We start from the raw sequence: 12,424 nt of genomic DNA on the forward strand, positions 1-12,424 counted from the left end.
TGCTTGGCTTTGAGCAGGACACCCCGACCTCGAGGTCAGGCTGGAAGGGGGGTCTGGGCTCCAGGATTGTTCCCTGGATGCTCAGGGAGGTGCTGGCAGAGCAGGGGTCGGCACTGAGGGGGTGTCGAAGAAAGTCATATTAGAGAGCAAAAAATAGGAAAGAATTGTTCTTGCACACAACCCAAACTATCCCCAGATGGATGCTGAAGCTCCATGAGAACAGTCCGAAATTTGGGAGTGAATTTAGTGGGGTGTTGGGGTGCTGAGCAATGGGATTGGGGTTGGTCCTGGCCCCTTCGTGTGTCCCCTTTGCAGCACAGGGAGGAACAAACTTCACCCCATTCCCCATTTGTGCCACTGCAAGCTCTGCTTGGCAAACAGGGATTTACCATCCTCTGGCCACCTCAGATTCCTGGGAATGCCACAACCTGCCAGTGCCCCTCCACAGCTGGAATAGGAATCCCAAATCCCAAATAATTCCCCCGAGCTTGATTTATTTCCCCTCCCTCCCCCTAATGGCTCATTAACCCCACATCAGGCTGATACTTCCCTTTTGCTGTCAACTACAAGTGTGGATAGAGCATGGAGCTCTCTGGGGGATGGATATTCCTGCTCTGCTTCCCAAACCGGATCAATTCCTGCTGAAATGTGGAACTTTTATGTTTGCCAGGTGCTCCTTTGGCCACCCAAGCTTAAACTAACCCGGTTAACAAGCACTGTCTTACCTTGCAGCTAATCGCTTGAGAGATTTTACCAAAGGTAATCGTCACTCGTTCCTCGCCTTCCTTTTATTTTCCACCTTGGTTTTGGTTTTCCCGCAACAATAACTCCATGAGAAGAGGGTGGCAGCTGGAAAAATTGGGTGTTGATGCTTCCAAGATGTCCTTGAAGGAGATAAAACTCCAAGTCCTGGCCGAGTTGTCCTTGAAGGAGCTGAAGCTCCAAGTCCTGCCCGAGTTGTCCTTGAAGGAGATGAAGCTCCAAGTCCTGCCCGAGTTGTCCTTGAAGGAGATGAAGCTCCAAGTCCTGCCCGAGTTGTCCTTGAAAGCCCATCCAGATGGGTAGAGAGGTCCTGTGCCACCACGTTTTGTGTCCCGTGGTGGCAGTTCCTGAGTGCAGGAATCACTTTAGCTGTACTTGAAAACGATGAGCTCCTGATGGGAGGAAAGAACCAGGATTGGCTTGAATCCCTTAATTTTTACTTGGAATTTGTTCCTTTTATTGCATGGGCTGGTTCTTGTGACCAGATGAGGAAACCAGAATTGTGCCCAGGCAGTTTCTAACAAATTTATGTTTCCATTGAGGTTTTGTGTCCTTTCCCTGCTGTTCATTTGCATTTCCCTCTGTAAGGTCACAAATCCCCCTAAACCAGCACCTGGTGCTTCCTCCACCAGGTATTTTTTTGGGAAAGGCAGGATTTTTCCTGGGAAAGGCAGGATTTCCAGGCAGGGCACAGTCAGAAACGACCACATTTCTATTTTAAAATCACCGTGATCCCCCAAAGAGCTGCAGGACGTGGATTGTGCCCTGGAACACGTCCTGCCAGCGGGCTGGGAGAGGTGATGGGAACTGGGACTCGCTCCTGGGACAATTCCAGCCTCATTTATCCCATTCCAACAGAACGACCTGACCAGCCCCGGGACTTGGAGCTGACAGACCTGGCCGAAAGGAGTGTGCGGCTGACGTGGATCCCTGGCGATGACAACAACAGCCCCATCACAGGTCTGTCCCCAAAATCCCTCTCCCCCTCCTCCTCCCCAGTGACGGAAAATCCCTTCCCAACCAAACCCTTCACCCACCTCTCCCCGCTCTTCCCAGACTACATTGTCCAGTTTGAGGAGGACCGCTTCCAGCCGGGAGTGTGGCACAACCACTCCAGGTATCCCGGGAGCGTCAACTCGGCCCTGCTGAGGCTCTCTCCGTACGTGAATTACCAGTTCCGGGTGATCGCCGTCAACGACGTGGGCAGCAGCGTGCCCAGCGTGCCCTCCGAGCGCTACCAGACCAACGGGGCACGTGAGTCCTTTCTTCCCAGTCTTTTTGTCCTTGGAATCCACCACTCTCCGTGGAGGCACTTCCTCGATCCCAGAAATAGGTTGGCACAGGCTGCGGTGGAATTTTCTGTATGGAATTCTCACGCCTGTGGGTGATGTCTTTCAGAGCAGCAAAACTCAAGAGATTTATACAAAAGTCACTTGTTCGTTAAAGGAAAACCTGGTTTTCCTTCTTTTCCTTAAAGGGAAGTTTCCTAAAGGAATTTTTTCAGTCCTTTCAGACTACAGGAAGCTCAGAAATCTGTAGGAAAATCAGACTCAAGTGCAAATATTAATTACTGTCCACTGTTAAAGCTGATGGATGCTGTGGGGGTGGGCAGGTCCTGGCACAGGTTATCCAAAAAAACCATGGTTGTCCTATCCCTGGAATTGTCCCCAGCTGGGTTGGACGGGACTTGCAACAGCCTGGGATAGGGTAAGGTGTCCCTGCCCACGGCAGGAGGTGGGATTGGGGGATTGTGAGATCCCTTCCCACCCAAATTCCATGATAAAGGAATGAAACGAGCTCCAATCCATAACCAAGACTCGGGGCTTGAATTTGTCTGCCCAGTGCTTTGTGGGAGAATATTTGGGAAAATTCCACCCGAGGAATTCACAGGAATCTCAGCAGTTCTGCTGCATTTCTTCCTTTACCCATTCCAGGGAGATTTCTGCAGGATCTGCTGGCATCTAGTGTTGGCTCCCAACAGTGCCCGCCGTGTTTGAGGCTCGAAGCGACAAGCTCTGCTCCCTCCACAATGGTTCCCTTTCAAAGATTTAGGACATTTAGGGAACAAAAAAGAGCCTCCTAAATAAATGGCCTGGTTTTCCAGAGGACTGGGAGTCTCGTGTCCTGTTAACCTGAATGAGAACTTCTGGAAAAATCAGGCCATTAACTTCTGCCTTGGAAGGACTTTTGGCTTGCGGGGTTTTAAGCGCTCAGCAGTTGTTTTTTGACATTGAAAAATTCTTTTTTTTTTTGGTTTTCAATGTGAATTTCAGGTCCTGAAATAAATCCAACAGGAGTTCAAGGGGCAGGGACCCAGAAAAACAACATGGAGATAACGTGGACCGTGAGTTCTTCTTGGATGCCTTTTGGGATGGAGTTGGATGATGAGGGGGAGGGGGTTCAGAGTGAGACAGGGCAGGGATAGACGGGATATTGGGAAGGAATTCCTTCCTGAGAGGGTGGGGAGGGGCTGGGATGGAATTCCCAGAGAATCCGTGGCTGCTCCATCCCTGGAAGTGTCCAAGGCCAGATTGGAGCAACCTGTGATGGTGGAAGGTGTCCCTGCCCCGTGGCAGGAGTGGGATGGGATGGGATTTCAGGTCCCTTCCAACCCAAACCATGCCATGATGAAATTAGAAGACACCAAAAAAAGGCTGGGTTTAGTGCCTAGAACAAGGTCTGGGATAAAAAGAATAATTCAGAAAATTAAAAATAAAATAAGTTAAAGATGTGACACCCAAAGACACCGGATTCCAGATTGAGCTTCCAGAGGATGCTCCGAGAGTCGATTCCTTGAGGATTTATGGAGCATCTCCTGCTTTGCTTCTTGCACCAGCAGGTGTCAGCCACAAACCAGGGATGAGCTGAGAGGAGGGTTGGAATGGCAGTGGGAATAGAGATGGGACTATGGGGATAATAGATATGGAATATTTCTTGTATAATTCTACATTAGGTACATATTTGATTTATTTTATGTAATATATAGATGAGGAATCTGAGCTAGTGGAAATGTCCCTGCTCATTGAAGAGGCTTGGAATTTAAATCCCTTTCAACCCAAACCATTCCAGGAATAAAATCCTGGATTCTGTGAATAAAATGCCCTGGTCCTGCCATGGCTCTGGAGGACATGAACTCGTTCTGCCTCTCCTTGGGAACAGAACCTTGCTCTCCTTTGGGATTCGCTGATGGAGCCTGAAATGAGACCCCGAGTGCTGAGCAGAACTTTTGGATCTCCACAGCGGAGAAATCCAATTGGTTTTTTTTTTTCTCCTTCTCACTTTCCCTTCTCTGTTTCGCTCCACCGAAGCCTCTGAATGCAACTCAGGCTTATGGGCCCAACCTCAGGTACATCGTGAGGTGGCGGCGGCGGGACCCACGCGGGAGTTGGTACAACGAGACCGTGCGGAGCGCCCGGCACGTGGTGTGGAACACCCCCATCTACGTCCCCTACGAGATCAAGGTGCAGGCCGAGAATGACTTCGGCAGAGCCCCGGAGCCCGAAACCTACATCGGATATTCCGGGGAGGATTGTGAGTATTCCTCGGCCGCAGGTGGGATTTCAGGGATGATCCCATGCCAGGGCACCTGGGCAGCTCCTGTGTCCAGAATATGGGCGGGGCACTGCGGGATTTGGGACAAAAATCCGGTTTCAGGTTGGACAAGGCTTGGAGGACCTGGATAGTGGAAGGTGTCCCTGCCCAAGGCCAGCTGGGATGATGGACAATTCCACCTAAAAATAAGGAAATGAGGTGGTTTTTGCAACTTTGGGGTCCAGCTTTGGGCCAGGTGAGGCAGGAAAGGATTGGATGTACTGGGATCCTTCACCTGGAGAGGGAGCTGAGCCAGAGTCCTTCCCTGCTGCAGGAATTCCTGCTTTTAGCTGGATCAGGAATGTTCTCCTGATGGCCAGAGGAGTGAAATTGGATTTATTTTCTTCCCACGGAAGAGGGCGGAGCCGTCGTGGGGCTGCTGCTCACGGGATTTGTGATGGGAGAAGCACGGCCAGGGGTGCCCGTGTGTCCATCCGAGCTCCAGGGTAATTCCAGGTTCCTAAAGACCACTCTGCTTTATCCCTGCCCGCCCAGATCCCAAGGCTGCACCCACGGATGTCAGGATCAGAGTCTTAAACAGCACCGCCATATCTCTGACCTGGACCCGGGTGCACCTGGACACCATCCAGGGACAGCTCAAGGAGTACAGAGTGAGCAAATCCCGAATTCCCCAATCCCAAATCCCCGCCCCGGCACTGACCATTAACCCAGCTAAACCTCCTAAAATTCCCAGCTGGCTCCCAGGGATGGAGCTGCTGCATGTGGGGATGACAGAAAACTTCCCTGTGGTCACCAGGAACTTTTGGATGTGAGGCAGCACCAAGGATTTGCTCTTCGGGGTGTCAGGATGGGGTTGGGGACGTCTCCTGTTGCTTCCTTCGGGCTTGGCTGCAGGATTTGGGATGCTCCAAGAAAACAGGGAGGGATTGGGATGGCTCTGTCCATGGAGGCTCTGAGGGAATGACCCCAACCCGGTCAGATTTTGTGTCATCCCCAAAATACCGACAGCGGTTTTTACTGACCAACAACCCCTGCAAAGCCTAAACCCACGGTCGGGACTAACTGGGCACTAAAGCCAGCATGGATCTGGGTTTTTCCGGGTCTTTCCAGGCTTATATTTAGTATTTAATATTTGCTGCTGATGCACAGAGGATGGAGCCGTTCAAACCAAGCCAAACCCTGAGCAGGGCCCTTCCCTCGGTGTTAAAACATTCCCAAAACCTCGTGTCCAGCAAAGAATCCCAGCATTCCAAATCCGATCATTCGCTCGCTCTCCTTTTCCCGATTCTGGGGGATTTTCTGAAAGGATTCTTATTTCTCTGCGAAATAGGATTTGCAGTCGAGGGTTTCAATAGGAGATTTCCTAAATTTAGGCGCTTTTTTCATGCCTGGGTGTGTCCCACCTTTCCTTGTCCACCACTACCCCGAGTGGAAAAGGGAGAACCACTCGGTTTTTAATTCTTGGCAATTAGGAGCAGTTTTAGTCCGAGCTCAGTGGTTTTGGGAAGCTCTTAACCCCCTGCTCAGCCTCTTCCTCAGGTAACACCCCCGATTTTCCTCGTGGAGCTTCACTAATTCCTCTAAAAACTTCCACAGCCTTAAGCCGCTCTTAAAGGCAAAACTCTGCTTTTTAACGTCTAAAAATCCCAAAAAACCGCGGTTAAACGGGAAAAAGCTTCACCTGGCCTGCGTGTTTCTTGAAGGCCTATTTCTGGAGAGACAGCAGCTTGCTGAAGAACCTGTGGGTCTCCAAAAAACGGCAATTTGTGAGTTTTCCTGGAGACCGCAACCGGGGCACCGTGTCCCGGCTGTTCCCTTACAGCAACTACAAGCTGGAGATGGTGGTCACCAACGGCCGAGGGGACGGGCCCCGCAGCGAAATGAAGGAATTCCCAACCCCTGAAGGAGGTACGTTCCCACAGGGAATTTTTTCCCGCTGGGAAAGGTTTAGGTTGAGCAGCTCCGGGGAGCTGAGCCACAGCCGGGAAGAGATTTTAGCTGAGCATCACCCAGGCGCTGTTGCTGGCGGTGACATCACTGAAGCCACACCTGGAGCTGGCTCCTGACCCCATCGGCATTCCCAAAATTCCCAGAATTCAGGTGCTCTGGACGCCTCGGCCAAGAAGATTTTGGGCTGAACAAGAGAAAAATTTGCAAAAGCCTTTCCTGGGCCCAGCTCCGTGCCCTTGATTTGCTGCCCGAGCTGCAAATGTCCCCGAGCTGCGGTTTGGGGACGTGGATGGATCCATCCTGGAAAAGGCAGGAAAACCTTCCCAGGACCTTCAGGAAGGACATCCCTGATTCCTCTGCCAGGCTTTTGAGGCAAGAGCACCTCGTTGTTGTGTCAAGGATGAACTCGAGGGTTTAATTTTGTCACTGGCACAGGAGCTATTTATAGACACGCCAATAATTCCGTGTTGGAGCTGCAATTCCAGCGGCTGGAAGTGACTTTTCCTACAGCGCAGGAGGGGATTCAGGCACACAAGGTCGCAAAAACGCAAGAAAAGATTTGCAATTCTTTCTCAAAATATTTTGTGGTCTCCCCTTTTCTCTTCCTCTCCATCCCATCTTGGCATCTCTCAGTGCTGCCTCTTCCTTCACAATTCCTTGGAAAAAAATCCCCTTTTTTTAAGGATTAATTATTATTCTGTGGATAATTGAGGTTGTTTCCGAAGAAAGGCTTCAATTCCTGTAGGTTTTGCAGGCAGGGGCACTGTGACCCCGTTTCTGGGGGATTTGGGGTGGCTTTGGACATTTGGGGTGACAATAAAGACATGTGGGTGGCATTAATTAATAATTACGGTGGATTTTACTCTGATCACACAGAAAATGTGGATTTTTATTTTTCCTACACCACCAAGCCCTTTTATCGACCCAAACTGACATTGAGGAGGCTGAAGGATATCCTGAACAACTAAAAATAAACCCCGAGCTCTCCGATCTCTCTTCCCCCGGTTAAGACACCGCAATTAGGAGGAAATCAGGAGAATAATTTAACTCCAGGCCGGATAATTCTTCCCTTCCTTCCTTCAGTAGTGATAATCCCAAATATTCCTTAGGGTGAGGAGCAGTGGGCAGCAGCTCCCTGTGGGAGATCTCTGGAATTCCATTTCCCAGCGATTCTTTGGGATAAGAGAAGCCACTTTTGGGGGTTCTAAGAGAGGAATCTTTGGGATGAAAACATTGGGATGGGTGGGGGGTCTAAAGAAGGTCAGGAAATTTGGCTCCAAGAGGAGAAGTGGGGCTGGAGTTAAGAGAAGACTCTGGGATACTTTTTGTTCTTCTAAGAGAGAAATTTTTGGGATCAAAACATTGGGATGGATGGGGGAGGGGGGGTAAGGAAAGCTGTGAAATTTGGGTCCAACACGCTGAAACGGGGCTGGAGTGAAAAGAAGTTTTTGGGATACTTTTGATGGTTCTAAGCGAGAAATTTTTGAGGTGAAAACCTTGGGATGGGAGGGGGGTGTAAGGAAGACCAGGACATTTGGGTCCAACAGGAGAAGCGTGGCTGGAGTTGCATCCCAGCTCTGCTTCCGTGGCCTTGCTGAAGGATCCCGTGGGATTGGGATCGTACCAGAGCTGCTCTGCTTTTCCTCCCCGCTGAAAATTCCCATCAGGCTCCTGGTTTTTGGGATAAATCCTTGTGCGATCCACTTGGGGTGTGCCTGTTTTGGAGTCCAGCCCGTGGGTGGGTGCAGCAGCGCGAGGTTCGTTACCCTGTGCATGTTCTCTCCTCTCTCCCCTCTCGTTCCCGCTCCCCTCCAAGTGCCCAGCTCCCCCAGGTACCTGCGGATCCGGCAGCCCAACCTGGAAATCATCAACCTGGAGTGGGATCACCCTGAGCATCCCAACGGGGTCATCACGGGATACACCCTCCAATACAAGCCCTGTACGTCCCACGTTCTCCTCGCGGTGATCAGTCAGGGAATTCTTCCCTTCCCGCTTTTTCCCAGGGCAGGGAGATCCATGAGGAACTGGAGACTTCCATGGTGGGAAAAACTGGTGTTAGGAGGGGTCCTGGACGTCTGCAGGGGGGGTGGTGGGGGCTCAGCAGCTCCCCAGAATCAATTTTGGAGGGAAAATCAGCTGGATCTTGGATTTTGGAAGATTTTAGGTGCAGCCTGAGGTGTTTTTGTGCTCACCCTAACACAATTTGGGTGAGGTGATACCCAGAACCTGAACGTCCCGGAGCCTTCTCTGCCCACCTGAAGGTCCCCCCAGCAGGTCCCTGGCCAGGCTGTCCCCAAGTGCCCCAAAACGGGCATGTTCAAGAGCAGCAACCACTCTGAGCCCCACAGTGACCCCCACAGTGACCCCACAGATCCTCCAGGGGCTGAAGGATGAGCTGGAGACCCCCGGAATTCCCGACCCCAGGCTGAGCCCAGCATTTCCTGCCTTCCCTCCGCAGTTAACGGGTCACGGATGGGCCGGACGGTGGTGGAGAACCTGTCCCCCAACCAGACAAGGTTCACCCTGCAGAGGTCAGACCCCATCTCCCGCTACCGCTTCGTGCTCCGCGCCCGCACCCAGGTGGGAGAGGGAGAGGCCCTGACGGAGGAGTCGCCGGCACTGCTGGATGAAGGTAAGGGCAGCAGCCAGCTCTGCCGAGGGGACAGGGGGTGACAGGATGTGCCAAATCCAAAAATGGCACCGTGGCAGGTCATAAAACAGCCCAAAAATGGCATCGTGACAGGCCATGGAAGAGCCCAAAAATGGCATTGTGGCAGGCCATAAAACAGCCCAAAAATGGCACCGTGGCAGGCCATGGCAAACCCAAAAATGGCATCATGGCAGGCCATGGAACAGCCAAAAATGGAATCAGGGAATCCCAAGAACCAGGAGTGCAGGGCAGCGATGGCTGCACGGATTTCCCTGCCGAGGTGGCCAAATGCTGCAGAAAAAACCCAGCTGAGGTGACCTGGGGACCTTCCTGTGCTCCAGGGAACGTCGTGGCTGTCCCCAAGGGAGGGACATTCCTCGTGTGCCCTGGAGCAGGAGGAAATTGAACAAATTTGTGGTTTTTACCAAAAGAGGGCAGGATTAGATGGGATTCAGGAAGGAATTCCTCACTCAGAGGGGTTGGAAGCGCTGGCACAAAGAGGTTGCGGATGCTCCTCCATCCCTGGGAGTGAGCTCGGAGCCATCTGGGATTGTGGAAGTGTCCCTGGGTGGGACTGGATGAGGTTTAAGGTCCTTTCCAACGCCAGCCATTCCATGATTCTGGGATCTCGCTCTCCTCGTGCTGAGGGTGAAGCTCTGATTTGCTCCTCTGTGCGAGCTCAGCCGGGGCAGATTCGGGGGATTTTTGTGTGCAGGGACCTCGGTGCCACCTCCCTGTCACCCCATGGCCATCACCCGACCCTACAAACCTCCAGAGCCCCAGTCTCAGCCCCGTAATCAGATAAAATTCCCGCTGTGGAGCATCCATCAAATTTAAGTGGAAGTTCTGGAGCCCTAAGGGAACCAAGGGCGGCTCTTCCTCCTCTTTAGGCTCGGCTGACAGAGCTGGGATTGAGTTAGAGCTGGGATTTAATGGGGTTTTTGTCTCTTTCGCTGCATCCCCCCATCCCAGCTAATGGCTCTGAGTGGGGAAAGTGATTCCTGCTCGGGTCCAGTGGGAATAAAACCATTCCCGACACCCCTGGGGTGGGATCCAGCAAAATTTATTGGATGGGGAGAAGAAAACAGCCAAGGAAAACATGAGAGGGGCCTGGAATTGCTGTAAAAAGGAATTGTGAGAGCTCAGGGATTGGATTGAAGTTGAAAACTGAATATTTTTGGCTGGTTCACACCCAATTTTCTCCGTTTTTGGACACTGCTAACGGAGAGATAAGAGCCAGGACCACCTCGTGGTGTGTCAATGCTAATTGATTTATATCAGCAATTAGCAGGGGGTGCCCAGAGCTGCTGGACAAGGTAAGGAACCCCCTCTGTGGGGTTTGGGGTGAGGATGTGGCAAAGCAAGACAAAGTTTGGCCTTGAAACAGCAAAAAAAAAAAAAAAAAGAAAATTAAAGTAATTTCCAGCTAAATCCCAGAAATCTGCCCTCCAAACATGAGGTCCAACACGAAATAGGTGAGGTGTGCTCACTTTGATGGCACCTCCTGCCAAGCTGCGGGAAAGACTGGAATTTAAGGTTGGAATTTAAGGAAGAGAAGCAGATTAAGGAAATTAAACCCATTAGCGCCTCAGGAGGAGGTTTTCTGCTCGCCAGACTCCTTCGGATGCGGAGTTTAAATCAAATCCCCACACGAGAAAGGAAAAATCGAGGCGAAATTCAGTGTCAAAACCCGTTTTTGTTGGGATTAGACCTAAACACCCGCTTAAATACTCGGCTTAACGACACCACTGGCACCTCGATGGCACCTCCGGCACCTCCCGGGTGTTTAACCTGGATCCTGGCGTGGTTTATCGCGGATTCCCAAATTCCAGGTTGGATTTAATCCCATTTTCCCCCCTCTCTCTCTGCTCTCCGGTGACTCCGATTGTTCCAGCGGCGCCTTGGGGTGGTTTGATAAATTCCTGTGTTTTTCTCTTCCCTCTTTCTCTCCCATTTTCCCGGTTTTTTTCCCTCCCCTCTCTCTGTCCCCGGCGCTGCCTCCGAAGCCACGCCAAGCCCAGGTACCGTACCCGGAGGTAACCGGCATGGGGGCAACGGAGCTTTCCAATTAAGCTGCCAATTAAGCAGAAAAGTTCGTTAAAACCCTTCCAATGGCCACGCCAATTGGGCATTTCAATCATTCCAGGCACGAGGGGACCAGGGCGGCTCCGCAGCGGGGCAGGCGAAGATTAAAAGGTCTCTAAGCCGGGCTTAAAAGCTGGGCAAAAAAAATCTCGTGAAAACCAAACCGCGGTGGCCACGCACCGGGCGAGCCCAAAGCAGAGTCGAGATCCCATTAAAATGGGGTTTTTTTCCTATTAAAGAGGGGTTTTTTTCCTATTTGAAGAGGTTTTATTCCCCTATTAAAGAGGGGGATTTTTCCCTATTATAGAGGGGTTTTTCCCTAGTAAAAAGTGTTTATTTCCCTGTTAAAGATGGGTTTTTCCCCCTATTAAAGAGTTTTTCCCTATTAAAGACAGGTTTTTTCCCCTATTAAAGACTTTTTTCCTCTACTAAAGACTTTTTTTCCTTTTTAAAGACTCTTTTTGCCCTATTAAAGATGAGGTTTTTCCCTGTTAAAGAGGGGGTCTTTTTCCCTATTTAAGAGGGTTTTTCCTCCCTATTAAAGAGGTTTTTTCCCCGTGTTAAAGCAGGAATTTTTCCCATTATAGAGGGGTTTTTACCCTATTCGAGAAGTTTTTCCCTATTTAAGAATTTTTTTCCCCTATGACACAGGGGTTTTTTCTCTATTAAAAAGGGTTTTCCCCATTAAAGAGGGTTTTTTCCCTATTAAAGAGGGTTTTTTCCCTATTAATGAGGGTTTTTTCCCTATTAATGAGGAGTGCTTCCCTATTAAAGTGGGGTTTTTTTCCCTATTAAAGAGGGGATTTTTTTTCCCTATTAATGGGGGTTTTTTCCCTATTAATGAGGGTTTTTTCTCTATTAAAGAGGGTTTTTTTTCCCTATTAAAGTGGGTTTTTTTCCTATTAATGGGGGTTTTTTTTCCCTATTAATGAGGGGGTTTTTCCCTACTGTAGAGATATTTTTCCTTATTAAAGAGACTTTTTCCCTATTAAAGATTTTTTTCCCCCTATTAAGGAGCTTTTTTCCTCTCTCCCAGAGGATTTTAACCCCATCTCTGCACGAGCCGCTCTCCCTTTTTAACCCTCACCACCCCCACCCTACAAAACACAGAACATTTCTGGCTCCGTGGGGCCCTTCCAGGACCTGTGGGATCGCAGCTGGAGATTTGGGAGATTTTTAGGATGTGCCCAGAATTCCCTGTGGCTCTCCCAGGGCTTTGTTGCAGGAGATTCCTCCCATTCCCGGTGTCCATTGGAAGGGTTGAGCGGGAATTCGGGGCCTCAGCTGTGCATGTTCTGCATGGAGCCTTCTGCTGGCTTTGCCCTCCTCGCTATTCCCAAAAAACCTGGGAGCAGGGAGAGACCTTTTCCAGCACCAGGGACAGCTCCTCCTCCTGCCGCTTCCATGGAAAACCCGATCCTGCAA

The 12,424-nt window shown here is 50.6% G+C and overlaps 1 protein-coding gene across 35 annotated transcripts in view; it reads left to right on the forward strand.

Annotated features, from left to right (window-relative positions):
- Window positions 1-12,424, forward strand: part of NFASC (neurofascin) — a 73,466-nt gene that overhangs the window by 32,908 nt on the left and 28,134 nt on the right. For 14 of the 35 annotated variants that reach the window (XM_032133159.1, XM_032133164.1, XM_032133143.1 and 11 more), the window contains 10 exons: window positions 733-759; window positions 1,621-1,722; window positions 1,819-2,016; window positions 3,036-3,106; window positions 4,071-4,293; window positions 4,849-4,964; window positions 6,018-6,222; window positions 8,081-8,203; window positions 8,723-8,896; window positions 10,921-10,935. In XM_032133159.1, coding sequence (XP_031989050.1) covers window positions 733-759; window positions 1,621-1,722; window positions 1,819-2,016; window positions 3,036-3,106; window positions 4,071-4,293; window positions 4,849-4,964; window positions 6,018-6,222; window positions 8,081-8,203; window positions 8,723-8,896; window positions 10,921-10,935 — 1,254 coding nt within the window. Of the gene's footprint in view, window positions 1-732; window positions 760-1,620; window positions 1,723-1,818; window positions 2,017-3,035; window positions 3,107-4,070; window positions 4,294-4,848; window positions 4,965-6,017; window positions 6,223-6,407; window positions 7,133-8,080; window positions 8,204-8,722; window positions 8,897-10,916; window positions 10,936-12,424 lie in introns of those variants that run through there. The other 21 variants (XM_032133158.1, XM_032133177.1, XM_032133178.1 and 18 more) reach the window with 8 other exon arrangements.

Source organism: Corvus moneduloides, chromosome 24 (genome assembly GCF_009650955.1).
Source record: "Corvus moneduloides isolate bCorMon1 chromosome 24, bCorMon1.pri, whole genome shotgun sequence".
In the NCBI taxonomy this organism is placed as follows: domain Eukaryota; kingdom Metazoa; phylum Chordata; class Aves; order Passeriformes; family Corvidae; genus Corvus; species Corvus moneduloides.